Raw genomic sequence first — 27,459 nt, forward strand, 5'->3', positions numbered from 1 at the left:
CAGAGGGGGTGCTGTTCCCATGCCCAGCAGGGGCAGCAGTGGGCCCAGGGGGGCGGCTCAGGTCTGGCCCCCGGCCTCGCTGCCATTCAGCCACGTCCACAGCTGCAGGCTGGTTGCTCTCATCTGCCGCACTGCCTCCTCCTGGGCCTCCAGCCAGCGGGCCAGGAGCCGCAGCGACTCGCTCTGCAGGACTGCGGGGGAGAGAGGAGACCCGGTGGGTGGCGATCCCTCCCACCCCCCTTCTGCGGCCCAGGGAGGGCCCCGTATTGCCTGGCCCGGGCCTCGAACCTTCAACCTGCTGCGACCGCTCCCTGCCGTGCTGGAGTGCCCCCTGGTGGGCAGCCAGGGAGCTGATAGCTGGAGTCCTGCTGGGCTCCCACTGACCTGGCCAGCAGCAGCTGAGAGTGGGAGCAGGGCCCCTGTCTACCTGCACCAGGGCACCCTGGGCAGGGGGTCACAGCCTGCCTGCTGCTCCATGGGGCGGCAGGGGCTCGGCTCCAGCTCCCCTGGGGGAAGGGGGGCACAGTTAGTCTGTGCCTGGGGGCTCCCTTTTCCTACCCTCCCTGCTGTGACCCACACACCTGCGGCTGGTTAAATGGCTACCAGGGCTCTGGGTGCAGGTGGGCCCCCATGGTCACAGCCAGGTCAGGGGCTGCTTGTCCCCAAGCTCCTCCAGCCCAGGCTGTGCCCCGGTACCTCCCACGTACCACTCAGGTACACGGCCAGCGTGGCCAGGGCCAGGCTGCCCAGCACCAGGGCCCCCAGCAGGGTGAAAAGGGCGGTGCGGCTGCAGGGGGGGCGGAAGCAGGGGCAGAGGGGGGCAGCTTGCAGAGTCGGCAGGAGGGCAGGCTGGGCCCCACGGCGCATGGCAGTGTGATTCTGTGGGGTGGTGGATGCAGCTGGGCCATTCCCTAAGAGGAGAAGTTAGAAAGGGGTGAGACACCAGCCCTGGCCCTCCCTGCCCCACTGCCGCCAGGCCCCCTTCCGCCTAGCTCTGCTGCCAAGGGGGCAGCCACGAGGGGAGACCTGCCCTGCCTGGGGTGGCCCCACACCTCCCCCTGGCAGCAGCTGCTAGGAGACATGGCTGCCTGACCCCCCGCTGGGCAGGCCCGGGCTGATGCTACAAGGGGCCCAGGGCAGGTGCCCTGAGGGAGGCGCTGGCTTGGCCCAGGCTGAGCAGAGCTCCCGGGTCTTGCTCCTGTCCCCACCACCCCAGGGCTGTGCCTCCCTACAGCTGGGGAGCTTGACTGCCTCCTTGGGCCACCTCCACCACTGGTGCAGCCCCACAGCTGGTGTCTCCCCTACCCTCACTACTGTTGGCAGCAGTTCAGTGCCAGGCTCTCACCACCGGGGACAGGGGATGCTTCTGGGGGGCCTGCCAGCCTGTCCCCACCTAGGAGGGGGGTGCTCCGGGGGTGCCCACCAGCCTGTCCCCAGCTAGGACGGGGGATGCTCCGGGGGTGTCCACCAGCCTGTCCCCACCTAGGATGGGGGATGCTCCGGGGGTGCCCACCAGCCTGTCCCCACCTAGGATGGGGGATACTCCGGGGGTGCCCGCCAGGCTGTGGGCGGCAGAGCCTGTGGGCTCTCAGTGCCCGCTGCCCCCCGCCCAGCAGGGAGGGCAGGGATCGCCCCTGGGGGGAGGGTCTCACCCTCTGGGCCCTTTGCGCCGCCGGCCGCCCAGTGCAGGTCGCTGATGGAGTCCACCGCGTGCAGGGCGATCTCCGCCGGGCCGCCGTTGTCCGGGCCGCCGGGCTCCGTGGGGCGGGCGGGGTCTGCGGGCGGAGGCGGCCAGGTCCGTCACTAGGAGGCCGGGCCCGGGGCGCCTGTAACGCCTGGTCCGGGCCCCCCGCACTCGGGATTTCCCGGGGGGCAGGAGCTGCTGCGGTGCGGGGGGGGGGGGCTCCCGCTGCCCCCAGGCCCCCGCTGCTCCCGGCGGGCCGAGCCCGAGGGCGGCAGCTCGTCGCAGGGCCGGTCCCGTGCCTGCAGCGCCGCCCCCGCGCCCCCCCCATACCTTCTCCAGCTTCCCTGGGCATCACTGCGGGCCCCGCGGGCCGTTCCGCAGAGGAGGCGGCGGGTCCCCCGGGAGCTGCCAAGACCCCCGCACTGGAGGCTGCAGCACTAGCTGCCCGGGCTTAAAATAGGCCCGGCGGGAACCCACGGCGGGCTATAAATAGCCGGGGGGGAGGGCGGCTGGCGGGGGGGGCGGGGGGGGCGGCAGCGCAAGCTGGCCCGAGGCCGGGGTGGGGGGGGGAACCGGGCAGCCCGCACCACCAGGGCCTGGGCTTCACACACACACACACACACACACACACACACCCTTCGATGTGCTGGGCAAGCCGGGGAAACTGAGGCAGACCGGCTGGGCTGGCGGTACCCGGGGACGGGGGACGGGGGGGGGGGGGGGGGGGGTCCTTGGGCACCGCGCGCGTCCAGGGCGGGCCGGGCCGAGCCGCGGGGCGGGCGACAGACCAGGCCGCACTCGCTGGCTTGCCGGAGCCGTGTATTGAGCCGGTGGCGCGACTGTGCGCGGGGTCCCACGCCCGGTACTCCCCGCCCCGCCCCGGCCGGGGGCCGCAGCAGCTGCACCCAGGGCGCCGGGCTCGGTACCGCCCACTGCGCAGGCGCGGCCCCGTCCGGGCCATTCACCCTCGGGGGCGCGGAGAGGAGTGGGCGGGGCCGGAGGCGAAACGGTGAGGTGTGATTGGCCGGCCAAGGGCTCACATGGGTTGGGGGCGGGGTTGCCGTCGGCACTGCTGGTCGCTGATTGGCTGCCGGGGGGGGGCTGGTCTCGGGCCTTTGCCCTGGGGGCGGGGTCACACGGCGGTGCGGCCGGGCACGTGGCGGGGGGCGCCGAGCACCACACGCTGGGGCGGTCTGGGCGCGCTGCCCGGCTGCCTGTGGGGGGGGGATGAGCCCCTGGCTCCCGCACTAGGGGCTCTCGGGGGCTCCCAGCCCAGCCCACCTGTGCTAGTGCCAGGCCCCTCCGCCGAGCCCCAGCACACCCGCGGCTTCGGGGGGGGGCCTGGGGGTCACTTCCGTGTCCCATTGTCTGCTGCTTCTGATCATCTTTGCCTGGCAGCAGCTGCTGCCTCCCCTGGATCTGGGGCCTTTGAACCGCACTGGTTTCCCTGCCGCACCCCCCCCTTTATCCCCCAGCCCTGGGGCTCTCGTGAACCCTGCCCCTCCATGGAGAGCAGTGCCTCCTACCGCAAGGAGTGACTGATGCAGCCGCCCCCTATCTCACCGGTGTGGGGCGTGCACCTTGGGGCAGATGGGGCTGGGGTCTGTCTCTGCTGGTGCAGCTGAGGTGGGGGGTGTTTTGCAGTGGGGCAGCCTGAAGGGATATCCCCTGGGTGCGCTCATCTGGTTCTGGGCCAATGGGACTGGGCACCTCCCTGGGGAAGGGGCTACCCCAGTGTGGAGTGGTTTCATTTGGGGGAGGGACTGAACTTGGCAACCCAGCTGAGCCCTGGGAGCAGCTGCTCATCTCCTGGCAGATCCATCCCTCTGGCCTGGAACAAAGGGTGCATCAGGCAGGACCCGGCCCCCCAGGGCTCCCCTCTTCCCAGTGCTGTGGCTGTTGAGGTCCCACGAGCCATTGCCTGGGCCCGGCCATCACCTGAGCTCCGTCTTCCCCTCGTAGGCAGACTTGGGGCAGATCTCGGCCCCTGCGGCATTTCTGCCTCGTATGGTGCCGCAGCTGTCAGGACCCCCGCCTGGCCCAATGCAGACCGGGCCCCCCCCGGGCTCGACCCAGCCCCGCTTCTCGCAGCTGGCGCCTGTCCACCCACGGTAGCAGCGGCACCGGAACCGGCCCCAGGTCCTCAGGCCTGGTTCGTCCATGCCCAGGTGGTTGGTCAGCAGGGGGTCCTCGCCCCACTGCTGTGGGCTGAGGTGCAGGAAAGCGCCCAGCTCCTCAGGGCGCCGCCTCGCACAGCGCCCATGCCCCTGGCAGAGCTGGCGGCTGCACAGCTGGGCCGCCCCCGTCACGTTCACCACGTAGGGCCCCAAGGTGCGGGTGATGTACCGGCGGAGGCTCCGGCAGCTCTCCTGCAGGGGCAGAAAGCCACATTTACAGCCAGTTCCCAGCTGGGGCTGGTGTGACCAACACCCACCTGCCCCTACAAGCTGGGGCTCTGGGTCCCAATGCCAGGTGCGCACCGCCCTGGAATGGGGTCTGAGAACCCACATGCTCATCTCCTAAGGGTGAGTCCCCAGACCTGCCTGCACAGCCACTTGCATTGCAGCTGACAAGTGCAGGGGCAGGGCCCATGGATGGGCCCCATTTGTGCCGCGCGGACAGAGGGCGTGGCGGCCCTGGACACACGCACGGACTAGTGCAGCTCTTAGCACTAGGCCACGACCCCTGGGGTTGCTGAGGCCCGACGGGGCGAACGGGGGGGGGGGAGGGGGTGTTGTCTTACCGCTGACCGGGAGTAGGAGTTGTCCCCCCAGAGCACCAGACCGGTGGCACCGAGTGCCGCGCTCTCCCCGATGGTATGGACCAGGTCAGCCTGAGCCAGGGCAGAAGGGAACGAGAAACAGACTGTCAGACAAGGAAAACCGGGACCCCTCTTCTGGCCCCAGGCCCTGGGGGCGCTGGCTTGGCTGCTCTCACGGCTCGGGCACCACAGCGCCTGGGCCTGCGAGGGAGGGACTGGTGCCCACTGGGGCCAGCCAGGAGCAGCGGGGTCCTGTGGGCGCCCACGGGGCATGAACAGCTTATTTGTGCAGCTCCCGATGCTGCACGTGCCCCAGCACAGCGCAGGCCTGTGCGCGGCGGGGCAGTGTGGGAGCCCCCGGCCTGTCTGCATTTGGCAGTGGACCTCATTCCGGGATCGGCATTGCTGGCGCGCGGAGAGCCCTAAGCAGAGCTCCAGGCAAGCCGGGGCTTCCGCTGACCGAGGCTGTGTCTACGCTACAAAGATAATTCCACCTACGTCAGTGCAACTTACAGCCAGTGCATTAGTTACTGCAGTGGCCAGTGTCCACACTGCGCCCTCGACAGCAGAACTTCCACCCACCGAAGGAGGGGGCTGAGATCCAGAGATCACGTCTCTGCACAGCTCCCTGTCAGGAATCCAGCTGCCCTCCTTACTGTGCTGGGAGCAGGTGTAAGGGCAGCTAACCAGAGCACCTCGTCTCCAGCAGGGAGATCCATGCAAAGTCCAGTCAGGGGCTCTTCTCTGAGCTGGGACCCCATGGGATAGCTGGGCTGCCAACGGGCATTAGGGAGCCGGGGCCGCAGCCGAGTTTGCAGTGGACAGAGGGCGTCCCTGCAGCTGGGGCACCAGGAGCCCACTGGGGAGCCCTGAAACTGACAAGACGGCCAACAGTGGATGTAAGGGACACAGCATCCGACGCTGCCTGGCCCTCACTGCCCGCCACAGCCCCTCCTCGAGCTGGGTTCAATGTGTCGACCCAGCAAGGGAGCTGCGTTGGTGGGAGGAGCCTTGCAGTGCACACGCCTCTGCTGCTTTGTCGACACCATTGCATAGCGTAGACAAGGGATCACAGCCACCGCTGCCTCTTGGATGTCTGAGAGCTGTGCGGGGGCTTTGGCAGCCGAGTCGGGGCCCTTCCCACCCACTGAGGAGCTGGACAACTAGCTCTGAGAAGGAGACCGGGTGCAGGGGTCCCCAGCTTGGGAGCTCACCTCGGACAGGTACCTGGTGGAACGCTGGTAGGAGACTCGGGAATAGGGTATCACCGGCAGGGGCCGCTCCAGGCCGAACCACGCCACCCGGAAGGCCTCTCTCAGGCGGTGGTAGACGTAGCGCTGGCGCTCGGCTGGCGGCAGCTTGGGCGGGAGGTAGATGCTGGGGTAAAGGGCGGTGGAGGCCTCCCAGAGCCACAGGAGCTGGTTGTTACGCAGCACCTCCACAGCACGGCACTTCCCCGTGTAATTCCCTGTCTTGGCCCAGTTGTTATTGAAACAGTCAGGGAACCGGTAGAAGCCCCACAAACCCCAGGGCCTCAGCGCCTTCGCCAGCGCCAACGTCCTCTCCATGAGCTCCTGGGCAGCCCCCTCAAACTCCACCTCAGCCAAGTAGGCTCGCTGCTTGGCTGGCATCTCTGGGAACCTCTTCCGGACCCACTGCTCTGAGGCCGCCTTGTACGCCACCTTCGGGCCCCAGTTCCGCCCCCACAGTGGCCTCCACTCCTCCCAGTCGACCACAGCCAGGCCGTGGAAGTCGGGGAGCAGGAGCTGGGTGAGCTCTGCCTTGGCCCGCTCCAGGTGCTTCTGGAGAAGGACTCTCTGGGGGATCCCCCCATTGCGGCGCTCGCCCTGCCGGGAGATGTAGGGGTAGAGGCCAAACTTGTTCTTGTAGAAGATGGTCATGTTCTGGCCCTGGAAGGCGTTGTCTTGGTTCTCCACAATGCCGTAGTCCTGGAGAGGCAGCAGCACCCCAAAGCGCTGGTGGCACCGGGCCGTGGGCATGTTCCACACCACCGCAAAGGGCCGGTGCGGGAGCAGGGGGCTGGCGGACACAATCTCCCGAGCAGCTCTGAGGCACAGCAGCACCCCAGCCCAGACGGTTAGGCCCAGTGTCATGATGGACATTCTGCAACCAGGCCTGGCCCAGACCCGCTCCTGCTGCCTCCCTGAACGGGTGCCCTGCAAGCAGAGAGCAAAGCAAGGCAGGGTGAGGTGGGGGCCGCAGCCATTCTAAGAGGAACCGCATGTCCACGGCTTCACGCTCAGCCCCACATCCTCCCCCGGAGCGTCACAATGGGAGCAACCAGCACACCCCCAGCAGCCTGTGATCAGCAGCTCACCACGGACTTCTGGGGGAAGGCCCCAGCCCAGGCCACCCAGGTGGGGCAACAGAAGGCCTGAGGCCAGCAGAGACCCAATCTCTAGCTGAGACACCCTGAGCTGCTCACGGTTGGTTTGTGGCCGAGCAAAGCCCCTCGGGCCTCCAAAGGGTCCAGGAGAAATTGGGGCCTGAGGATTGAGACACATTCACTTAATTTGTTCTGGGTCCCTCATTATCCTTTTTTTCCCCTTCCCACGGCCAGGCGCCTAAGGGGTGGAACCTACAGCTCTGACTGTCCCAGTGCTCCCCAGCCAGGCTTCAGCCTGGGCTTTGTCCACCCCCAGGGAGCTGTCTCCTGCCACCTGCACCAACCTCACCTCTGAGCCAGCGGGACCAGGGCCCTCTGGGCCCTCTGCAGGGAAAGAGCCAGGACCCGCAGCCAAGCCCAGGGAAGGAGCCAGCTCGGGCTGTCTAGGCACAGCTCCCAGGCGGGAGACAGGACAGGGTCTCACTGCGTCAGGCTTCTCGCTCCCAAAGGCAGCTGGGGACCTTTGTGGATCTGGGCCTGTGCCCTTTGGGCCTGGGAGGGGCTCCTTTGCATGAGCACAACGGGGGTTTCCTTCTGCAAGGGACCAGCCACACCCTCTTCTCCCCCCATCGCTCTGCTCTGCAGGCAGGACTGCAACAAGCCCCCGCCACTGAGGGCTGACTGGCAGGCTGGGCCCTCTCCACTGCAGGGTAAGCACAGGGTCCCAGGTGGGCAGCGAGAAGCTCCGGCTGGGAGCTGGGCCTGTCAGCGGCAGCACCAGCCGAGTGCTAACTACCCCATTGCCACTCATGCACCAGCCGTGCCGCTGCTCCCCCCGGCTCGGACACAGCGAGGCGACAGAAGGGGGTGGGGCCCCCCGCACTTCCAGCCTTGCACAGGAGCCGAGGCCCACAGGCGTCAGTGGAAGACCTCCGGCCGGCGTCTCAGGCCATTGGCCCAGGCCCCGGAGCCAGCTCGCCTCGCCCCTGCCCAGTGATGACAGGGAGAACTTCAGCGAGCGATTAGGAACCGGATCAGGCTTGGGAGCCGTGTGACAGCCCAGCGCCACGCTCTAATCCCCCAGAAAGCCCTGCCTGCAGCACCCCCCAGCCCAGCCGGCTCAGAGCTGGAACAACTGACCTTGGGGCTGGAATGTCACCTCCTCTCCGGGTCTATTTTCACTGCCTCTGTAATTCTAGGTCTGTGTGTGCCCAGCACAAACACCAGCCCTTGGCTCCACACTTCACTGCCAGCAGCCCAGCCCTTCCGGAAGACCCTGCAATAGCAAACCAAGGGCAAGAGCTGGCCCTTGCAAGCAACCCTACGATAACAAACCCGTGTGTGTACAGCCCAGTTCTTGCAAACAACCCTACAATAACAAGCCCGTGTGCATATAGTCCTGCGCTTGCAAACAGCCCTACCATAACAAACCTGTGTGTGTATAGCCCTGCGCTTGCAAACACCCCTACCATAACAAACCTGTGTGTGTATAGCCCTGTGCTTGCAAACACCCCTACCATAACAAACCTGTGTGTGTATAGCCCTGCGCTTGCAAACAGCCCTACAATAACAAACCTGTGTGTATAGCCCTGTGCTTGCAAACACCCCTACCATAACAAACCTGTGTGTGTATAGCCCTGCGCTTGCAAATACCCCTACCATAACAAACCTGTGTGTGTATAGCCCTGCGCTTGCAAACACCCCTACCATAACAAACCTGTGTGTGTATAGCCCTGCGCTTGCAAACACCCCTACCATAACAAACCTGTGTGTGTATAGCCCTGCGCTTGCAAACACCCCTACCATAACAAACCTGTGTGTGTACAGCCCTGCGCTTGCAAACACCCCTACCATAACAAACCTGTGTGTGTATAGCCCTGCGCTTGCAAACACCCCTACCATAACAAACCTGTGTGTGTATAGCCCTGCGCTTGCAAACACCCCTACCATAACAAACTCACATGCAACAGTTGGCCCTTGAGAGCCAGTCGACAGTAACCCCCTGGTTTGTGAAGTCCAGTGCTAACAAAGGGCCCTGCAAGAGCAAATGGATTTGTGCAGCCCCTGTGCACCCTATACCCCCAGCGCGCATGGAGCCAGCCCTGCCTGAGTAGCGGCACACACACCACCGGAGGGCAAGGAATGCCTCTCAGCCAGCAGCTGCAGTGGGCTTTTAGCCTCTTGCACGAGCCAGCCACAAGCAGGGGACAGTGACACTCCCCAGTGTGGGCTTGGCACCACTGCTTGTCCCACACCTCTCCCGTCTCCAGTGTCGCCTGCCTCTGGAGCCAGACAGCGCCTGGGCACCTGCCGCCAAGGAAGGCCGCACCACCCTGAGTGCAGGGCTATAACACCGCCCTGCCGCTCCAGCACAGCTATGCATCAGGCAGCTGCCCTGCCCAGACAAGCTCCCTGCAGAGCCCACGCCATTCAGGGTGCCAGGCGCCGGAGTGCAGAGACTGCTGCGCAGAGCTGTGGCCAGCCAGAGTTCAGGGCAGCTGACCTCCCACCTGGACCCTGATTTCCCCCACCCCGGCAGAGGGTCTCTTCCCAGCCAGCCAGCTCCACAGCCAGTGCAGATCCTGCGGCAGGGTGCGGGTGTGAATGGCCACGTGACCAAGGGTGCCGGGATGCAGTGGATTGTCTGATCTCAGCCAAATTTCCCCAGCTGTCCCGGTGAGGTCACTGGGGCCCCAAAGAGCCCTGGCGACAGCCCCAGTGAACCCCATTGCCACCTGGGCCCTCTTCATCATGTGGGAGTGTGGGTCCGGCAGAGATCACCACCCCAACAAAATCCACCTCGATCCTGGTGACTCCCGTCTACTGGGTGGGAGGGGCTCCAGCGGGCCCATGGTGGAGGTAGGGGTTACCACCCCGGAAGTGGCCGCATTTCACCTGGGCGGAAGTGACTCCTGTACAGAAACCATGGGACAAGGAGGCCAACTTTCATTTTCCTCGAGAAATTGTGAGGGTGGGTCTGCCACTGGGTCCATTTTATCCAGAGCTCTGAGCTCCTGGTAACGGCCAGCCTGGCCCATCCGGTCTGCATGTCCTGAGTGCCACCGTCTCCTTTTGGTACATCGCCACATACAAGGAGCCTGCGTCTCTTGTGAGAACAGCCGCACTGGGTCAGACCAACGCTCCAGCCAGACCCACAGAACACCAGCATCAGAAGGGGATCGAGTAGTCGAGTCCAGCCCCCTGCCCTCATAGCGGGACCAAACACCATCTAGACCATCCCTGACATGTGTCTGTCTAACCGGCTCTTAAATATCTCCAGCGATGGAGATTCCACAACCTCCCTGGGCAATTTATTCCACTGCTTGACCACCCTGACAGTGAGGGACTTTTTCCTAATGTCCAACCTAAACCTCCCTTGCTGCAGTTTAAGCCCGTTGCTTCTTGCCCTTTCCTCAGAGGCCCAGGAGAACAGTTTGTCTCCTTCCTCCTTGTAACCCTCTTTTAGGTACCTGAAAACTGCTATGGTGACTCTCTCCCGGTCTTCTCTTTTCAAAAGTAAACAAGCCCAGTTCTTTCAGTCTTCCCTCCCAGCTCTTGTTCTCGAGACCTTTCATCATCCTTGTTGCTCTTCCCTGGACCTTTTCCAACTTCTCCACATCTTCCTTGAAATGTGGTGCCCACAACTGGACACAGTACCCCAAATAAGGTCTAATTAGCGCCGAGTAGAGCGGAAGAAGGACTTCTCATGTCTTGCTCTCCACACACCTGTCAATACATCCCAGAATCATGTGTGCTTTTTTTCCAACAGCATCACACTATTGACTCACATTTAGCTTGTGGTCTGCTATGACCCCCCACTAAATCCCTTTCTGCAGGACTCCTTCCTGGACAGCCGCTTCCCATTCTGTATGTACAAAGCTGGCTGTTCCTTCCTAAGTGGAGCGCTTTGCATTTGTCCTTTTAAACTTCATCCTCTTTACCTCAGACCATTTCTCCAGTTTGTCCAGATCATTCTGAACTCTGGCCCTGTCCTCCAACACAGTTGCAACCCCTCCCAGCTTGGTCTCGTCTGCAAACTTAATAAACGTAATCTCGACGCCAATATCTAAATCGATGAAGATATTGAATAGACCAGACCCCGGGGGAACCCCACTTCCAGCAGGAATGTGAACTATTGATAACTACCCTCTGAGACGCTATCCAGCCACTTACACCCCCACCTTAGAGTGGCCCCATCTGAGTCGTATTTGCCGCATTCAGTGACAGGATGACCACGTGAGACCGTATCAGATACCTCACAAAAGTCTAGGCACACCTCATCCACCGCTAACGGTGCCAGGTGCCCCAGAGGGAATGAACCGAACAGGGCAATTAACAAGTGATTCATCACCTGGCACCCAGCCCAGGCTTCTGGAGGCCCAGATGCCCAGGGGACATCAGCAGGTCCTGGCCCATCTCAGTGAACTGCCACTCGGAGAAGGTATCTCACCCTGGGTTGCGTAGACAGCAGTCCAGCCCTGTGCAGCTCAGGGCAGGCCCAGCCTTTGGCAATGTCTCCTCTTACCAAGACTTCCCTCTCGTTACACCACAAACGGTTGCCAGCATGTCCCGAAGCAGCCTCGCGGGTTAGACCCCACCCCGAGGGCCCCAACCGTCCCTGCAGAGGCACACGTCCTTGCAAAACACGCCGCCACAATGGCGTTCCCCAGAGACCAGCTTGGGGCCGGTGCCCTGCCCCGGGTGGGTCCACTGCAGGTGTCCTCGCAGCACCTGACCACGCTCCTGGCGCCTGTGCCTTGCCAGGGTCTCGCCCCTCTCCGGGGGGTTTAAGCTGCACACCTGTGTCTGGGCCGGTTGGTCTGTCCTTTCCCCTCGCCACAGCCAGGGCTGCCAGGCTCCCCAGGGAGCTACTGCCCACCCCATCTCTCTTCTCAGTCCTGCTGCTCCCCTTATCTGCCTTGTGGCTTGCCTCACTCTCTGCTCCAGGAGGCCTTTTGAAAAGCCCTGCCAGCCACGGGGCCTGCTGGCCCTCGCTGACTCCTTGCAGCCTGTCCCTGCTGCTTTCACCTGGGCCTTAATCTGTTCTTTCCCTTTTTTCCCCTAGCGGCGACAGCAGCCAAAGCAGCCTTGCCCCTGCCCACCACTGTCGGCTGGCCTGACCCACTGACAACAGATCTAACAGTTTTCAAAGCACCAGGACTTTTACTCGAGTCACTTTCTGCGGTAGTTTTCCCACCGCTGCTCTCTGGTCTAGCCCCACCCGTTGCCGGGCTCACAAGCCCACAGACCCGCTGCGCCGTCTAGCACCTTCCCAGAACAGCAGCGTTTGTACTTAACCACTGAGCCAGGGTCATGGGGGCTTCTCCACGGTCCAGTCTTAAACCCAGGGGGCCTGTATTTGCAACCCATCCGCTGTGGGAATGAGCATGGGCCAGTCCTCTGGCAGGAGGACAACAGATGATCACGAGGGGCCACCCTGGCCTCGAAAGCCATGAGTCACACATCACTTGGTTTGAAGGTCGTCAGAGGCTGGAGAATGGTCCTGAAGCTCCTCCATAGGGAGCCTCCACTGGTCTCCAACCTCCATCCGTAAGGCTTCAGCTCCACCCCAGCTGGATTAACCCAGCCCCTGCGAGGAGCTTGAGGTGACCCCGTTCTCCAGTTCGGACTCCCCTCCAAAGAGAGACCCACGCTAGCGGCTGGCAAGCTCCGAATTATCGTGAGGTGAGGGCAGCTGGGCTAGAAATGGGTCAGAAGATGCCCCCTCCAGCCAGCCTAGTCTCTCTGGAATGAGAAGGGTCCCCCTCCTGACGCCAGCTCCGTGCCCTTCTCACACCCATCCGCCACCCCCCTACGCAGCGTCCTATGAACACCTTCTGCTCCTCCACCCACCCAGTGGGGCCTGCCTCCCCACGGGTCCGTTTTCAGCAAGACGTTGGTGCAGCTGCTGCCTTCTCCCCGTGCCTCCCACATCGAAAAGGCTCTTACCTGCCCCTACAGGCACCAGCCCATGCCACGCAGCCAGGCACCTCTGCCCCCAAGAGCGACCCACAAACCACAGATGCGCCTCCGCTTCGCAGGCAGCTGTGCTGGAAACCCACATGGCTCTGCCCTCACTGCCACCCAGCCTGCTTGCACAGGCCTGGAACCGAGCAACCCAGCTGGGCGTGACACAGGTGTAACCCACCCAAGCCTCCTCTCCCATCCCACACTGACGTGCCGGTGGGGCTCTGAACTGATCGGCCTTGGAAGCATACAGGGAGGGGCTGGGGGAGACCCTTTGCAACCAAGCTTTCAGCTCCAAGCCCCTCACCCCACCTCAGTGGCCTTCCCCCCAGGCGATGGGAATGAAGTAGGGGCCACTTACTGAGCTGCCCGCTTCACCAGCATGGGGACCCCCAGTCGGAAAGCTGCTCCTGCTGCTGCTAGAGATTTCTCCAGCCACTTCCCCAAAGATCCCAGGAGGTGACTTGCGTGGGTGCGTCTACCTCATGGATCACACCGTCCCTGGGCAGAAACCCTCTTCCAGCTGGCCCAAGAGAGACAGGAAGCTCCCTGATTTACCCAGGTGAACGTGGGACAAATGACCAGGACTTGGCTTCCCACACCATCCCCCATGAGTTCGCCGAGCCCATTCAAAACTAAAACAACCAAACGGTGGGTGAGGCGGGGGGGAGCTCTCTCCACCCCCAACTTTTAATCAGCATCTCATTGGCACACAGAGAGTCAAATGTCCTTCTTCATCCAGAAGATGGGGAGCCCTCTGAGGTCACGGTATGGCGTCTCCAGCAGGATCTGACCAGAGGGATCGTCCCCTGAAGAAGTGGAGACGATGGGGCCAGGAGAGCTTGGCTGGCGTTGCAGAGGGAGGCAGCTCTGTGGAGAACCAGGGGGAGGGGATGGAAGGGGTCCAGCTGATGGAGGTAAAGGGGGTGGTGGAGGCAGCCCAGCAGCAGGTGCCCTGAGATGGAAAGGAGAAGCAAGGGGAGGTGCAGGTGGAAAGGGTAGAGGAGAGGGCTTGCCAAGGGGTAAGGAGTTTAAACAGCAGGTCGGTAGTGGCAGGGGGGGCCCAGCGGCTGTGCAGCGAGCAGGGGGTGTGGCGGACGGCAGTGGCAGGGGCCCAGTGGCTGTGCGGTGAGCAGGTGGTGTGGAGGACAGCAGTGGCGGGGGCCCAGTGGCTGTGCGGTGAGCAGGGGGTGTGGAGGACAGCGGTGGTGGCAGTGGTGGGGGCCCAGCAGCTGTGCGGTGAGCAGGGGGTGTAGAGGACAGCGGTGGTGGCAGTGGTGGGGGCCCAGCGGCTGTGCAGCGAGCAGGGGGTGTGGAGGACGGCAGGGGTGACACAGCAGCTGCGCAGTGAGCAGGGAACATGGGGGACAATAGTGGAGGTGGGTTTGCTCCTGAAGTTCTGCTGTGAAGAGGGGAGGTGGTGGAGCTTGGCTTCCCCATCCCACCCAGAGGTGCTCCAGCACGTGGAGGGGGGCTGGAGAACATCTGTAGGAACTCCATGGGGACCAGGGAGCTCATGAACCCCATGCTCTGCACAGGCTCAGAGGTGACGTAGCCCAGGTGGGCATAGAAGTGCTGCTTGTCGTGTGTGGTGAGGTGCAGGTGCCTGAAGCCACGAGACCTGGCGTAGCGCTCGGTGGCTTCCATCAGCTTCCGGCCATACCCCTGGCCCCGCAGTGCCCTGGCCACCACCACCGTTTCCACAAACAGGCTCTCTGGCTGGCCGACCACCCGGGACAGCCTGGCGTGCCCAAGGAGCTCGGTGTTCACTGGCTTTCCTCCAGCAGCCGCCGCGGCGCTCCTCGGGGCTTTAACCAGCACCAGGCACAGGGGGAAGTTGTCCGTGGACTTCTGGAGCGAGACCATGCGCGCGGTTTTGCTTTTCTTCCACTCTTCATTGATGAGCTCGGCGCAGGCCTCCACCAGATCCGGCCGCTGGTGCAGGGGAACGGCCGTGAGCAGCTCCGAAACAGAGCCCATTCCTCCCACCCCCGGGAGGCCAAGAGGGCAAAGCCTTGCCGGTCACAGCCAGCCAGCACTGCGCCCCAAAGCCAGCCACGCACAGCCAGTCGCAATCGTGCTGCAGCAATTCCAGTGATCTCAGTGCTGGGCCAGTCCCACTGGCTATCGCGGCAGGGCTGGGAGACGCCAGGCCCTGGGGGGAAGAGAACGGCCCCAGGCAAATCCAGGGAGGAGCACGCCCTGTCCTGCGAGGCTTCGCCAGTCCTCTTGCGCCAACAGCTGGTGGAAACAAAGCAGACAGCAGAGCTCTCACCCCTCCGCCCCAGCTGGCACCTGGAGAGTTTAGTCCTTGTCATTTGTCCCAGTTCCAGGCAACCATTTGAAAATCCACCCACCAGACCGGCCCTATAATTACCACGCATGCTAGAGGAAGGGGAGCTAAATGGGACGGAAACCTCCCGGAGGAATACCTGTTGGGAACTGCACTGGTCTCCCCAGCAAAGAGGTAGGGGCCAACGAATGCTGGGAGCTGGTTGGTCACACCTAGCAGATGGCCGGGGTACAGAGTGCAAATCAGAGCAGCTTCTGGGGGTAGGCGACAGCTGGTCCAGACATACGTGGATGGCAAAGTGACCTAAAGCCATCTCAGGCCAGGTGCCCTGCGCCCACGCAGACAAGAGGACTCCACAGTCCCATGAGAGATTAGGCTCTGGGGCCAGTCAAGTCCTCCCTGCTGAGACCAACAGGGCTGAGGCCAGGCTCTGTGATCTAGACACCCATGTGTGAGAGACCAGGCTGAGAACCACCAACTCATTACACGGATGCCTTGAAAGAAGGCCTCGGCCCAACCTCAGGGCAGAGACGAAGAGGCTGGCGTCAGGCTGGGCTTGGCGAAGTGGGAAGACAGCCACACCACAAGCACAGTCCATTCCAGCTCTCCCATCACCTTGCACCAGGTGGAGGAGGTCCCGCCCCCCACCCTTTGGCTCCCGCCCAGCTTTAAACCCAGGAGACGTGCAGGAACCCCACCAGCGCCGAGGTTTGGCGCCTGCTTTAACGGCAGCTGCTTGTGCTGCAGCATGTTCGTGCTACCTACTTCAGCAGCTGCTGTCGGGCAGCTGGCTCAGACCCCCGCAAGCCACTGTGCACGCTCACCAGGGAGACAGCCGCACCTCGCCAGAGGCCAGCTCAGCCAGCGTCAGTCCCCCGGACTCAGCCCACCCCGCAGCCCTGCACACGGGCCTGGGGACAGCCGGGAAACCCTCCCCTGCCCCTTCCCCCCACACTTCTGCTCCGGCTGAGTCACAAACCTTGTGAAATTGCAACATGCAAAGTCACCACACGACTTCCTCCAACGCCTCTGCTCACTGCCTTCAAAGGCGCCCGGAGGAAGCCCTGCCTCTGCCTCCAGGGGATGCTCCAGGGAGCCGGCCAGGAGCACTGGCCGGGGGGGGCGGGGGAGACTCCCAGCCACTCCAGCCCCAGCCGTACCCATTACCAAAGTGCCCGTCTGCAGGCCCCTCGAGCCAGCCCCTTTCGGCAGCCCTAAGGCCGCTTTAAAACGCCCTGTGGGAGGAGAGGACACTGGCTGTCCTCCGCCCTGAGCCCATCCCCGAAGCAATACGGGGGAGGCTCACAGGGCGGCTGCCCCAGCACCGCCCTGCAGCGAGCGAGCGAGCGAGCGCTTGCCCGCCAGTGGGGCCTGCACTTCCCGGCAGACGCTGGCCACTGGGCTAGTTCCCCTTGCTAGGAGCCGCTGGGCTCCGGGAAGCCACAGGCAGTTTGCAAGAGCAACCACAAGCTCAGCCGTTTCCTCAGCACAGACCCATAGCAGCAACCGGGCGCCCGCAGACAGCAAGGCCAGGACAAGCCTCTTGTGACCTGCACCGCCCAGATCCCTGCGCCCCGCACCCCGCGGTACCGGCACAATCCAACCCCCGGGCAGATCCCCCACCCGAGCCACCACCCCACCCCCGGCGCTTCGCCCGGCCCGGGACGAACCGGCCCAAACGAAAGGCGCTAGCGCAGCCTGGGCCGGCTCCGCAAACGGGCCCCGTTCTCCAGCCGGCCTTCGCCGCCGCTCCAATGCAACCTCACGGCGCGGACCAGAACGCGCAGCCAGGCCCGGGGGCAGCGGCCCCCTTCGCGCCGGCGCGCCGGGAACAGAGCCGGCCCCCGGCCCGGCCCGCTGGGAAACTGAGGCAGGAGGCGCGTCCCGAGCCGGCAGCAGGGCGGGAAAGCGACGCCGGGAATTCCCGGCTCCCGGGCGCCGCGCAGGCGGGGTCGGCTCCCGCCGGCGGGCAGCGGCGTGTGCTCGCCGGGCGTCCACTCACCCTGCCCCGCGCCCGCGCCGCTCAGGCTCCCGCGCTCGGCCTCCCCGCCCCGCCTCGGCGCCTGCGGCTGCTGCGCGGACTGGGGGCCCCCGGGAGGCCGCCCGGCCCCTTTCACAAGCCTCGCGCCGGAAGCGGCACGTGCCCCGGCCGACCGCAGGGCCTGACACCCGCCCTGCCCCCCGGCCGGGACCCAGGCGTCCGGCTGCGCTGGGGCCTGGCGGGGTCTCAGCCCGCCCGCCCGCGGAGCCATCGACGGGCACGAGCCCGCCCCGGCCCCGGCCCCGGCCCCGGCCCCGGCCGAGCTGCACCCGCCCTCCGGGGCTTCAGCCCGGCAGGCCCCGGCGCGGAGGCTCCGTGCGGGCAGCGCTCGCTGCGGCCAGGGCCGTGCGCGCACCAGAGCCCCCGGGCGCCGGCACCGCGAGCGGCGCGACTACCGCGGGGCGCTGCCCAGGGCCCGGCCGCCGCAGCCAACACCCCCAGCGGGTCGCGCCCGCCGCCTGCCCCCGGGCTCCCCGCTGGGCCCGGCCCGGCCCGGGGCAGCGCTATGGGGGGGGGGCGCGGAGCCCCACAGAGCCCCGACCCCGGCCCCCGGTACTAACATGGCGCCGCCGCGCGCGGAGCTCCGAGTCCTGCGGCGCCGCCCCCTGCCGGCCGGAGGCTGCGAATCGCCCCGCCCCCCCCCCCCCGCAGCTCAGCGCCCCCTGCCGGCCGGAGGCTGCGCATCGCCCCCCCGCAGCTCAGCGCCCTCTGCCGGCCGGAGGCTGCGAATCGCCCCGCCCCGCCGCAGCGCAGCGCCCCCTGCCGGCCGGAGGCTGCGCATCGCCCCGCCCCCCCCCCGCAGCTCAGCGCCCCCTGCCGGCCGGAGGCTGCGCATCGCCCCCCCGCAGCTCAGCGCCCCCTGCCGGCCGGAGGCTGCGAATCGCCCCGCCGCAGCGCAGCGCCCCCTGCCGGCCGGAGGCTGCGCATCGCCCCCCACCCGCCCCGCCGCTCAGCGCCCCGCCCGCCCCCCCCGCAGCTCAGCGCCCCCTGCCGGCCGGAGGCTGCGAACCGCCCCGCCCCGCCCCGCCGCAGCGCAGCGCCCCCTGCCGGCCGGAGACGCCCCCCCCCCAGCAGTCAGTGCGGGATTCGCCCGGGCCCGCCTGGCCACACCACGCGGGGGGGCTGCCCCCTCCCTGGCCCCAGCCCCCCTGCCCTCGTGCGGGATCAAGTCTTCCATGTGCTCCGGGCAGTGCACGCGTGTGCGACCCAGACCAGCCACGCGGGACTCCCCGCTGAGCCCCCGCCCCTGCCCCAGCGCCGGCTCCGGCTCCGGCTCCCAGGGAGCGCCCTTGGCCGCAGCCTCGTCCTGCCTGGGACTGGCACAAGGCAGCAGGGGCCGTGGTACAGCCGCCCCGTCCCCCCAAGGCGTAATGGCCGCACTGGTGCGTGTCGCACACTCGCCGCACCAGTGCTCCCATGAGCGCGTCCGCCTGGAGCCGGAACTTCGCGCCCCTCTGCAGCGCACACTCACCCCGAGGCCTCAGTGCCCCCGGGTGCAAAATCAGCCCCTTCCAGCGCCAAGGGGGGCAGCTGCACTGAGCAACGGCCGTGTGTCTGTGACCCGCCAGCGGGCGGGTGTGGTGCAAGGGCCTTCTGTGCTCACCCCGCTCAGGATGAGACGAGAGCAGCCGCTCGTGCGGTCAGCTCTGGCGGTGGCCCGTCCCGCTGTGGGTCTGTCGCACGCCTCCTCCTGTGCCAATGAAAGGCCCTTTGGCAGCCTGGGCCTGGTGGCGCTGCCCTCGGCTGTGTCCGTGCAAGGCCATGCCTGGCGTGTGAATTGCCCTGACTCCCGCTTGCTGCTGCTTTTTATTCTGGAAGGAGCTCGTCAGCCGTGTGCCGAGCATCGTCTCACGTGGCACGTGGCTCCCACTGGTGGGAGTTACAGGAACAGGGGCTATGGGCTCATGTGGGGGTATGTGGGGGATCTCAGGGGCTATGGGCCCATGTGGGGTGTATGTGGGGAGGTCTCAGGGGCTACAGGACCATGGGGGGGTATGTTGGCGGGGGGTCTCAGGGGCTATGGGACCATGTGGGGTATGTGGGGGGGTCTTTTGTTATGGAACTATGTGGGGGGTCTCGGGGGCTATGGGACCATAGGGCATATGTGGGGGGGTCTCAGGGGCTATGGGACCATGTGGGGGGGATTTGGGGGGGTGTCAGGGGCTAAGGGACCATGGGAGGGTGTCGGGATCACAGGGGTTGCATGCCGGGGTGTTTCCACGGACGTTCTCACTCTGCCTTGCCCTGCTGTTCGCACCGGGCCCCTGCCCAGCCAGCGTAGCACCGGCAGCTGAATTCCTGGGCCAGCTTGGCCCTCTCCTGCTTGGCCAGCTGTCCGTGGAGGTGGGGCCGGGTGTGGGCCGGGCCGAGGTGCAGGAACGCCTCGGGGTGCCCGGCCTGGCGCACGCAGCGCCCATGGCTGGAGCACACGGCACGGCTGCACAGATGGGCGCTGCTGGTCACGTTCACGATGTAGCGGCCAAGCATCCCATCCACGTACTCCTTCAGGGCCAGGCAGGACTCCTGTAGGGGCACAGCACAGGCCCAGGTGGGGCGCACTCGGGGGGTGGGGGGTGGACAGGCCCCACCCTCCCAGCTGCTGTGAGCATCCAGCACCAGCCAGCCACCGGAGCCAGGCCCAGCACACCACCAGATCCCCCCGACACCTTCCCACCTCTGAGTGCCGCAGCAGCCACACCCCGGCCACGAGGCCCACGCCCCCCCCCCATAGCGCCCACCTAACGCACCCGTGAGTGGCTGTAATTCTTGCTGCCCCACAGCACCACCCCGGCGGCGCCTTGAGAAGCACTTTCCCCAATGGTGTGGACCAAGTCCTCCTGCAAGAAGCAGAGAATTACGTGCAAATACCAGGGTCAGCTACTAACACCTGGGAGCTGGTCCCTCGGCCGCACACAGGCACAGCTCTCGCTGGCCCGTCATAGTGGGAGACACGCCCCCTACCCCCAGCACCTGCTGCCCCCAGCCAGACCGAGGAAGCTCTGTGGGGCTGTTCCAGGTGGGGCAAAGCCAATGGGGGCGGGTCTTGCAGCCCACATGCAAAGCTGTGGAGTGTTAATGGCGGCCCTCAAGGAGGGCTGCGAGCTGCAAACGGTCACTGGCTGGGTTAAAGCAACCGTCTCTCAGGCCGAAGGGAAGGAGCAATTAAGCCCCCTTAGGGAACAGCAAAAGCCACCGCCCAAGGCAATGGCACTAATGGCCCAGACGGTGAGCGGTGTGGGCTGAGGCGTCCCTGCTGGCGACTGCAGGTGCTCGGCCGCTGGGGGCTGGTTTGGCAAGCTGCGGGGGGTGCTAGATCGGGCTGGCCAGCAGGCGGGATGGGGTGACAGCCGGGAGAGCACCCCAGAGCTAGGCGGGCACAGCCCTGAATGGTGGCAGGCCTGGGGCTTTCACAGTGAGAAAACGGCCAGCTGGGTGTTTCCCTCTGTTCGGGAAGCTGGACTTTGGGCCCGTTTCTTTGGCAAACAAGCGACCTGACTCGGCAGCAGCCCCGCTAGGCCCCAGCTCCTGGCCAGCCCCTCGCGGCCGCAGGGGTGCAGCTGTGTGACAAAGGCAGAGCGCGGCTAGGGCCGGGGGGTGGCGGTCAGCAGAGGCGGGGTGGATATTTTCCTTCCCAGCGAGGGACAGGCCAGGGATCGCCTGCACACGGGAAACCCCCAGGAAATTGTGTGACAGCGTCACCCTCCACTGGTGCTGCAGCCCCGGCACTGGTCCTCGTCCCACACACGGCTCCTGTGGGGATCCCTAGGGACCTCCCTTCTGCCCCAGGGGGCTTCTCTGTCCCTCCACAGCTGCCTCCATCCTGCCAGGCTCCCCCCGGAGCCCTGCCCCACCCGCGGCTGCTCCTCGGCCCGGGGTGATGGAGAGGGCCCATTGCTCCCACCGCTGAGCGGAGATCTGGGAAGGGAGATGGGAACCTCCCCGCGTCCAGCATCAAGCGGGTACCTGCCTCGGGCAGCCCCTCGCCTGGCAGCCTGGCAATGCCCTCCCACCTGCCCTCGCGCAGCCCCAGCGCCTGGGCCAGGCCGTGGCAGGGGTGCACGGGAATGCTGCCGAGGGGCATCACCTGCGAGAGGAAGTCCTCCGTGAGCTCGTACTGGATGCGGGCGTAGGGCAGCACAGGGAGGCCGCCCAGCCCTGCTCGGCCCTGCACCCGGAAGGCCTCTCCCACGCGGTGCCGGACAAACTTGCCGACCTTGTCCGTCCACCGCAGCTCCTTGGGCAGGTAGATGCTGGGGTAGAGAGCCCGGCTCTGGTCCCAGAGCCACCGGAGCTGCTCGTTACGCTGCTGCTCCACCGCCGGGCACTCCCCGGTGTAGCTGGTGCCCTCGAAGTCTGCGTTGTAGCAGTCGGGGAAGCCGTAGAACCCCCAGAAGCCCCCGGGCCGCAGGTGCCGGCCAAGCGCCAGGGTCTGCTCCATGTACGCCCGGGCACTTTGCTCAAACTCCCCCTGTGCCACCTCGGCTACCTTGGCGGGGGGCCAGTCAGGGTGCCGCCCCCGCACCAGCTCCTCCGACTTCTCCCGGTTCAGCTCCAGGGCGTCCCAGTTGCGAGCCCACACAGGGCGCCAGCTCTCCCAGTCGATGACCGCCAGGCCCCGGAAGCCTGGCTCGGGGATGGCAGCGGCAATGTCGGCCCTCGCCTGGTGCAGGTGGGCCGGGAGGCTGCCGTTCTGGGGGACGCCCCCATGGGCTGGCCTCCCCGCTGCGTCGTAGTGCGGGTAGAGGCCCAGGGTGTTGCTGTAGAAGAGGCTGATCTCCTGGCCCAGGAAGGACTGGTTGTGGTTCAGCACCACGTCGAAGACCCCCAGGTCGAGGGCCACATCGTACTTGGTGCGGCATTGCTGGCTCGGTGCGTTCCACACGGCGATGAAGGGGCGGTCGCCGAAAATGGGGCCCCCGCCAGCCACCGGAGCCAGGCCCAGCAGGCAAACCCAGGGCAGCAGGACCACGGCGCCCGCCATGGTGTGCAGCTGGGGTCTGGGGCAAGGGAGAGCCCCTGGGGGCCCGGCTGCTGCGGGGAGCGGGGAGAGGTCCCGGGGAAGCCTGGGGACCGATTCCTGTTGCCCCAGAGGAGTGGAGTGCTGCCAGCTTTCCAAAGCCGATTCCTGCTGGTTCCTCCCTCCCTATGCTCAGGCTCACTCTGCCGAGGGCTGGGCCCAAACCACCAGCTCTGCCTGCCCTGTGACCTTGGCCACCGCAGCTGTGGGGCCTTCTCCCCCTAGAGGCACCCGACTGACTCCGGCAGGGTCCCCCTTTTTCCTGTGTGCCTTCCTCAGAGTGGGGGTGCTTTCACCTCATGGTGGGGCAGCTGGGCCATGCAGCCAGGACCACCGTGGTTGCAGATGGGGAGGGAGGGAAAGGAGAGCCCAGGACTGGCTGCTGCTCTGTGCCCAGGTTAAAGATTTACCTCCTGCGGGAGAGACGGGGGAAGTGGCAGGAGGGCAAAGGATTCGCGAGGGGTCAAGAGAACCTGGGTCAGAGCTCTGATGCTAAACTGCAAGGCCAGAATCTAAGCCATGGCAGCACAGCTCTGAGGGGCTAGCTGGCATGGGCAGGGCACTGCTCTGAGGAAGCTCACAGCACAGGGGGCTAGCTGGCATGGGCAGGGCACTGCTCTGAGGAAGCTCACAGCACAGGGGGCTCGCTGGCACAGGCAGGGCACTGCTCTGAGGAAGCTCACAGCACAGGGGGCTCGCTGGTACAGGCAGGGCACTGCTCCAAGGAAGCTCACAGCACAGGGGGCTCGCTGGCACAGGCAGGGCACTGCTCTGAGGAAGCTCACAGCACAGGGGGCTCGCTGGCACAGGCCGGGCACTGCTCTGAGGAAGCTCACAGCACAGGGGGCTCGCTGGTACAGGCAGGGCACTGCTCTGAGGAAGCTCACAGCACAGGGGGCTAGCTGGTACAGGCAGGGCACTGCTCTGAGGAAGCTCACAGCACAGGGGGCTCGCTGGCACAGGCAGGGCACTGCTCTGAGGAAGCTCACAGCACAGGGGCTAGCTGGTACAGCCAGGGCACTGCTCTGAGGAAGCTCACAGCACAGGGGGCTCGCTGGCACAGGCAGGGCACTGCTCTGAGGAAGCTCACAGCACTCATGCCCAAGGAGTCAGGCTCCCAGCCCATGTGGGGCAGTCTGCGTCCCTTCCAGGAACCCGGCTGCAGCACTGGGGGAAGGGGAGCCCAGTCCATAACTCTCTGGGCTGGGGTGGGCTGCAAACCCATATGGGGGTAGCAGGGGAAAGGAAAGAGGCTGCTGGGAACTGTAGCCCTGGGGTGGTGACCCCCCTCCCGGAGGCATCCTGCCATCACCATGCTCTGCACAGCCTGTGGAGCTGAGACTTCACCGCTGGAGCCCCAGTGGGGTGAGGGCATTGGGCCTGGCTAGTGCAAAGCCCCCCGCTGCCCAGGGCATCTGCAGCAGCTCTGGGTCTGGGAGGGGCCGTCGTGAGAGGCAGCAGCCAGGGTAAAACACCAGGCCGGGGACTGGCGCCGCTCCCTGCAGCCCCTCTAATCTAATCTAATCTAATCTAACCCTGCTTGGCCCCTGCATGGCTCTGACCCGCAGGAGCCCATGGCCAGCCACTAAGCCCCATCTCAGAGGGGCTGGAGGGCAGGGCCTGGGGCAGCTCAGCTAGAACGATGCCTCCTCCCCAGCCAGCCTGCTGGAAGGCAGCTCCAAGCACTGGCCGGCTGCGGGGGGCTGGAATTCCTGGGAGGTGGGGAGTGGGAGGGGCAGAGCCTTCCAGCCAGGGATGCAGGGGGCTGTCTCCACCCCAGTAACCACAGCCGGTGCCCCGGGGGAGCTCGGGGGCTGGAGTCTACACGGAACATTTCCAGGTGGGCTGGCGCGGGGGTGTGGGAAACACGTGCAAGCCACACGGGCCACCTCCTGCACAGGGGGCCTCCCCAGACAGCCCTGACACCAGTTGCCACAAAAATAAGGGCTCGGAACCCAAACTGGATCGGGAGCCAAACAGCCCCATTTCCATACAGGGCCAAACCAAAACCCAGCCTTCAGGCAGCCATGGGGGGGGCAGCAGTGGGAGCTTCAGCCCCAGCCCTGCAAGAGCTCTGCCTTGGGGTCCTTCTCCTCAGTACTGTCCCAGCCTGGCCCGCGGGCCCCCCCTGTCCTGGGGACACAAGGCCGACCCAAACACAGGCCTCCCACCATGCCTCTGCCCCCCTCGGCCACGGCTGTCCCTCTTCCCAGCTGTTCTCCAGCCCTCCTCTCACCCCCAGGCCCAGGGGCTAGCCCCTGCTCCTTCCCGAGCAGCCAGCCCCAGGCCTTCCTTCTGGGCCCCCTGCTCCGCTGGCCCATCACGATTCCCTGCCACAGCCTGGCCAAATCAGCACCTCTCTCCAGACCTCTGCCTTCCCTAGCCTGCTGGGGGTGACATGATTCGCTCCACCAGGGGAGGTCACAGCTGGGCTGAGTCCCATCACCCCCCAAACAGGGCCAAGCACCCTGCGAGAATGTGCAAGAAGGGTGCAGTGCTGGGTGTGCCCTGCAGGGGGCAGAGTGTGACAATGGCGCAGTGCCAGGGGCTGCAGTGATGGAAGTGTCCTGTAGGGGGAGAGTATGATAACAGTGAAAAGAGGCGCAGTGAGATAATAGTGCAGTGCTGGGTGTGCCCTGCAGGGAGCAGTGCTCAATAAGGGTGCTGTACAGGGGGCTGCAGTGTTAGGGGTGTCCTGCAGGGGACAGTGTGATGACAATGAAGTGCAGAGGCAGTGTGTGATAACCGTGCAGTGTAAAGCTGGGGGGCTGGGAGGCAGTGTGTGATAAGAGTGCAGTGCTGAGGGTGCCCTGCAGGTGGCAGGGTGCTAATGGTGCTGTGATAAAGGTGCCCCGCAGGTGGCAGTCCGATAACAGCGCAGTGAGGTGGATGCCCTGCTGGGAGCAGTGTGATACCAGTGCAGTGATGGAGATGCCCTACAGTGGGCAGTAAAGGTGCAGTACTGGAGGATGCAGTGCCGGGGATGTTCTGCAGGGGGCAGTGTGATAACCATGCAGGAGCAATGCTGGGGCAGTACGTGATACCAATGCAGTGCTAGGGGTGTTCTGCAGGGGGCAGTGTGATAACCATGCAGGAGCAGTGCTGGGGCAGTATGTGATACCAATGCAGTGCTGGGGATGTTCTGCAGGTGGCAGTGTGATAACCATGCAGGAGCAATGCTGGGGCAGTATGTGATACCAATGCAGTGCTGGGGATTCCCTGCAGGGGGCAGTGTGAGAACCATGCAGGAGCAGTGTTGGGGCAGTACGTGATACCAATGCAGTGCTAGGGGTGTTCCGCAGGGGGCACTGTGAGAACCATGCAGGAGCAGTGCTGGGGCAGTATGTGATACCAATGCAGTGCTGGGGATTCCCTGCAGGGGGCAGTGAGAACCATGCAGGAGCAGTGCTGGGGCAGTACGTGATACCAATGCAGTGCTGGGGATTCCCTGCAGGGGGCAGTGTGAGAACCATGCAGGAGCAGTGCTGGGGCAGTACGTGATACCAATGCAGTGCTAGGGGTGTTCCGCAGGGGGCAGTGTGATAACCATGCAGGAGCAGTGCTGAGGCAGTATGTGATACCAATGCAGTGCTGGGGATTCCCTGCAGGGGGCAGTGTGAGAACCATGCAGGAGCAGTGCTGGGGCAGTACGTGATACCAATGCAGTGCTGGGGATTCCCTGCAGGGGGCAGTGTGATAACCATGCAGGAGCAGTGCTGGGGCAGTACGTGATACCAATGCAGTGCTGGGGATTCCCTGCAGGGGGCAGTGTGATAACCATGCAGGAGCAGTGCTGGGGCAGTACGTGATACCAATGTAGTGCTGGGGATGTTCTGCAGGGGGCAGTGTGATAACCATGCAGGAGCAGTGCTGGGGCAGTACATGATACCAATGCAGTGCTGGGGGTGTTCCACAGGGGGCAGTGTGATAACCATGCAGGAGCAGTGCTGGGGCAGTACGTGATACCAATGTAGTGCTGGGGATGTTCTGCAGGGGGCAGTGTGATAACCATGCAGGAGCAGTGCTGGGGCAGTACATGATACCAATGCAGTGCTGGGGGTGTTCCACAGGGGGCAGTGTGATAACCATGCAGGAGCAGTGCTGGGGCAGTACGCGATACCAATGCAGTGCTGGGGATGTTCTGCAGGGGGCAGTGTGATAACCATGCAGGAGCAGTGCTGGGGCAGTACATGATACCAATGCAGTGCTGGGGGTGTTCCACAGGGGGCAGTGTGATAACCATGCAGGAGCAGTGCTGGGGCAGTACATGATACCAATGCAGTGCTGGGGATGTTCCGCAGGGGGCAGTGTGATAACCATGCAGGAGCAGTGCTGGGGCAGTACGTGATACCAATGTAGTGCTGGGGATGTTCTGCAGGGGGCAGTGTGATAACCATGCAGGAGCAGTGCTGGGGCAGTATGTGATACCAATGCAGTGCTGGGGATGTTCTGCAGGGGGCAGTGTGATAACCATGCAGGAGCAGTGCTGGGGCAGTACGCGATACCAATGCAGTGCTGGGGATGTTCCGCAGGGGGCAGTGTGATAACCATGCAGGAGCAGTGCTGGGGCAGTACATGATACCAATGCAGTGCTGGGGATGTTCCGCAGGGGGCAGTGTGATAACCATGCAGGAGCAGTGCTGGGGCAGTACGTGATACCAATGCAGTGCTGGGGATGTTCTGCAGGGGGCAGTGTGATAACCATGCAGGAGCAGTGCTGGGGCAGTACATGATACCAATGCAGTGCTGGGGGTGTTCCGCAGGGGGCAGTGTGATAACCATGCAGGAGCAGTGCTGGGGCAGTACATGATACCAATGCAGTGCTGGGGGTGTTCCACAGGGGGCAGTGTGATAACCATGCAGGAGCAGTGCTGGGGCAGTACGCGATACCAATGCAGTGCGGGGGATGTTCTGCAGGGGGCAGTGTGATGACAGTACAATGCTGGGCTGCAGTGCAGAGAGGGTGTGTTTTTTAACTGGGGGGCTGTAGCCCAGTCCCCCCTTGTGGTTAGGGGAGCAGTTCCCAGCTCCGGTCAGCTGGCAGCAGCACACACATCTCAGCAAAGCAGCCAGCCAAGCACTGGGGGGGGTCGGGAGGGGGGCAGAGCACAGCCCCCCTCTAGTGCAGAGTCTGGTTCCTATTACACTGCGGTGGGGCGGGGGGGGGGAAGCCGCCGGGGAGACTGGGAAAGGAAACGAGCCAAGTCCAGCCTCCAGCTTCTGGAGCCTTAGGGCCTTGGCAGTGCGGCTCAGCCCATTAACTCTTGGCTGGGCAGTGGCAGGAGGGCTCGCCCTGTCTCTGCTGGGCCAGTGCAATGGGGTGGGGGTGGGGGCTGCCGCTTCAGCCAA

At 64.9% G+C, this 27,459-nt stretch overlaps 4 protein-coding genes across 10 annotated transcripts; all 4 read right to left on the bottom strand.

The window, feature by feature from the left end:
* Nucleotides 1–41: 41 nt before the first annotated feature.
* On the bottom strand, nt 42–2,652 carry LSMEM2 (leucine rich single-pass membrane protein 2). Of its 2 annotated transcripts, none has more exons than XM_075004856.1 (4): nt 2,483–2,652; nt 1,653–1,775; nt 708–911; nt 42–191 (listed from the first exon to the last, which is right to left on the bottom strand). In XM_075004856.1, exons 1-4 carry the CDS (start codon nt 2,643–2,645, stop codon nt 58–60), a joined length of 624 nt encoding a protein of 207 aa, XP_074860957.1. In that variant the 5' UTR covers nt 2,646–2,652; the 3' UTR covers nt 42–57. The 2 variants fall into 2 exon arrangements, with proteins under 2 accessions (XP_074860957.1, XP_074860958.1); XM_075004857.1 differs by lacking the exon at nt 2,483–2,652 and adding an exon at nt 2,015–2,192.
* Nucleotides 2,653–3,615: 963 nt separating this feature from the next.
* HYAL3 (hyaluronidase 3) lies at nt 3,616–17,681 on the bottom strand. 3 transcript variants are annotated; one of them, XM_075004846.1, is made up of 4 exons: nt 17,654–17,681; nt 5,660–6,622; nt 4,428–4,517; nt 3,616–4,053 (listed from the first exon to the last, which is right to left on the bottom strand). In XM_075004846.1, the coding sequence occupies exons 2-4, from the start codon at nt 6,566–6,568 to the stop codon at nt 3,619–3,621; spliced, it is 1,434 nt and encodes a 477-aa protein (XP_074860947.1). In that variant the 5' UTR covers nt 6,569–6,622; nt 17,654–17,681; the 3' UTR covers nt 3,616–3,618. The 3 variants fall into 3 exon arrangements, with proteins under 3 accessions (XP_074860947.1, XP_074860946.1, XP_074860948.1); XM_075004845.1 differs by lacking the exon at nt 17,654–17,681 and adding an exon at nt 10,263–10,605; XM_075004847.1 differs by lacking the exon at nt 17,654–17,681 and adding an exon at nt 7,933–8,280.
* Nucleotides 13,393–17,195, bottom strand: NAA80 (N-alpha-acetyltransferase 80, NatH catalytic subunit). 3 transcript variants are annotated; one of them, XM_075004855.1, is made up of 2 exons: nt 17,055–17,195; nt 13,393–15,000 (listed from the first exon to the last, which is right to left on the bottom strand). In XM_075004855.1, the coding sequence occupies exon 2, from the start codon at nt 14,737–14,739 to the stop codon at nt 13,480–13,482; it is 1,260 nt and encodes a 419-aa protein (XP_074860956.1). In that variant the 5' UTR covers nt 14,740–15,000; nt 17,055–17,195; the 3' UTR covers nt 13,393–13,479. The 3 variants fall into 3 exon arrangements, with proteins under 3 accessions (XP_074860956.1, XP_074860954.1, XP_074860955.1); XM_075004853.1 differs by lacking the exon at nt 17,055–17,195 and adding an exon at nt 16,723–16,863; XM_075004854.1 differs by lacking the exon at nt 17,055–17,195 and adding an exon at nt 16,032–16,650.
* A 1,493-nt stretch (nt 17,682–19,174) lies between the features above and the next one.
* Nucleotides 19,175–22,359, bottom strand: HYAL1 (hyaluronidase 1). 2 transcript variants are annotated; one of them, XM_075005409.1, is made up of 3 exons: nt 21,178–22,359; nt 19,841–19,930; nt 19,175–19,616 (listed from the first exon to the last, which is right to left on the bottom strand). In XM_075005409.1, the coding sequence occupies exons 1-3, from the start codon at nt 22,072–22,074 to the stop codon at nt 19,323–19,325; spliced, it is 1,281 nt and encodes a 426-aa protein (XP_074861510.1). In that variant the 5' UTR covers nt 22,075–22,359; the 3' UTR covers nt 19,175–19,322. The 2 variants fall into 2 exon arrangements, with proteins under 2 accessions (XP_074861510.1, XP_074861511.1); XM_075005410.1 differs by lacking the exon at nt 19,841–19,930.
* Nucleotides 22,360–27,459: the final 5,100 nt, after the last annotated feature.

The sequence above is a fragment of the Carettochelys insculpta genome, chromosome 11 (assembly GCF_033958435.1).
Source record: "Carettochelys insculpta isolate YL-2023 chromosome 11, ASM3395843v1, whole genome shotgun sequence".
Taxonomy (NCBI): Eukaryota; Metazoa; Chordata; order Testudines; family Carettochelyidae; genus Carettochelys; species Carettochelys insculpta.

Excerpts from the sequence above, each read along its gene's own strand:
- LSMEM2 (XM_075004856.1), bottom strand. The coding sequence starts at position 2,645 with ATGGCCCGGACGGGGCCGCGCCTGCGCAGTGGGCGGTACCGAGCCCGG. Across the intron at positions 1,776-2,482 it reads CGGCTCCGGCAAGCCAGCGA|ACCCCGCCCGCCCCACGGAG; the intron begins GTGCGGCCTGGT and ends CTCCGCCCGCAG. Across the intron at positions 912-1,652 it reads CGGCGCAAAGGGCCCAGAGG|GGAATGGCCCAGCTGCATCC; the intron begins GTGAGACCCTCC and ends TTCTCCTCTTAG.
- HYAL3 (XM_075004845.1), bottom strand. The coding sequence starts at position 10,370 with ATGATGAAAGGTCTCGAGAACAAGAGCTGGGAGGGAAGACTGAAAGAA. Across the intron at positions 6,623-10,262 it reads GTCACCATAGCAGTTTTCAG|GGCACCCGTTCAGGGAGGCA; the intron begins GTACCTAAAAGA and ends CTCTGCTTGCAG. Across the intron at positions 4,518-5,659 it reads CCACCAGGTACCTGTCCGAG|GCTGACCTGGTCCATACCAT; the intron begins GTGAGCTCCCAA and ends GCCCTGGCTCAG.
- NAA80 (XM_075004855.1), bottom strand. The coding sequence starts at position 14,739 with ATGGGCTCTGTTTCGGAGCTGCTCACGGCCGTTCCCCTGCACCAGCGG.
- HYAL1 (XM_075005409.1), bottom strand. The coding sequence starts at position 22,074 with ATGGCGGGCGCCGTGGTCCTGCTGCCCTGGGTTTGCCTGCTGGGCCTG. Across the intron at positions 19,931-21,177 it reads CGGAGGACTTCCTCTCGCAG|GAGGACTTGGTCCACACCAT; the intron begins GTGATGCCCCTC and ends TGCTTCTTGCAG. Across the intron at positions 19,617-19,840 it reads AGAATTACAGCCACTCACGG|GAGTCCTGCCTGGCCCTGAA; the intron begins GTGCGTTAGGTG and ends GTGCCCCTACAG.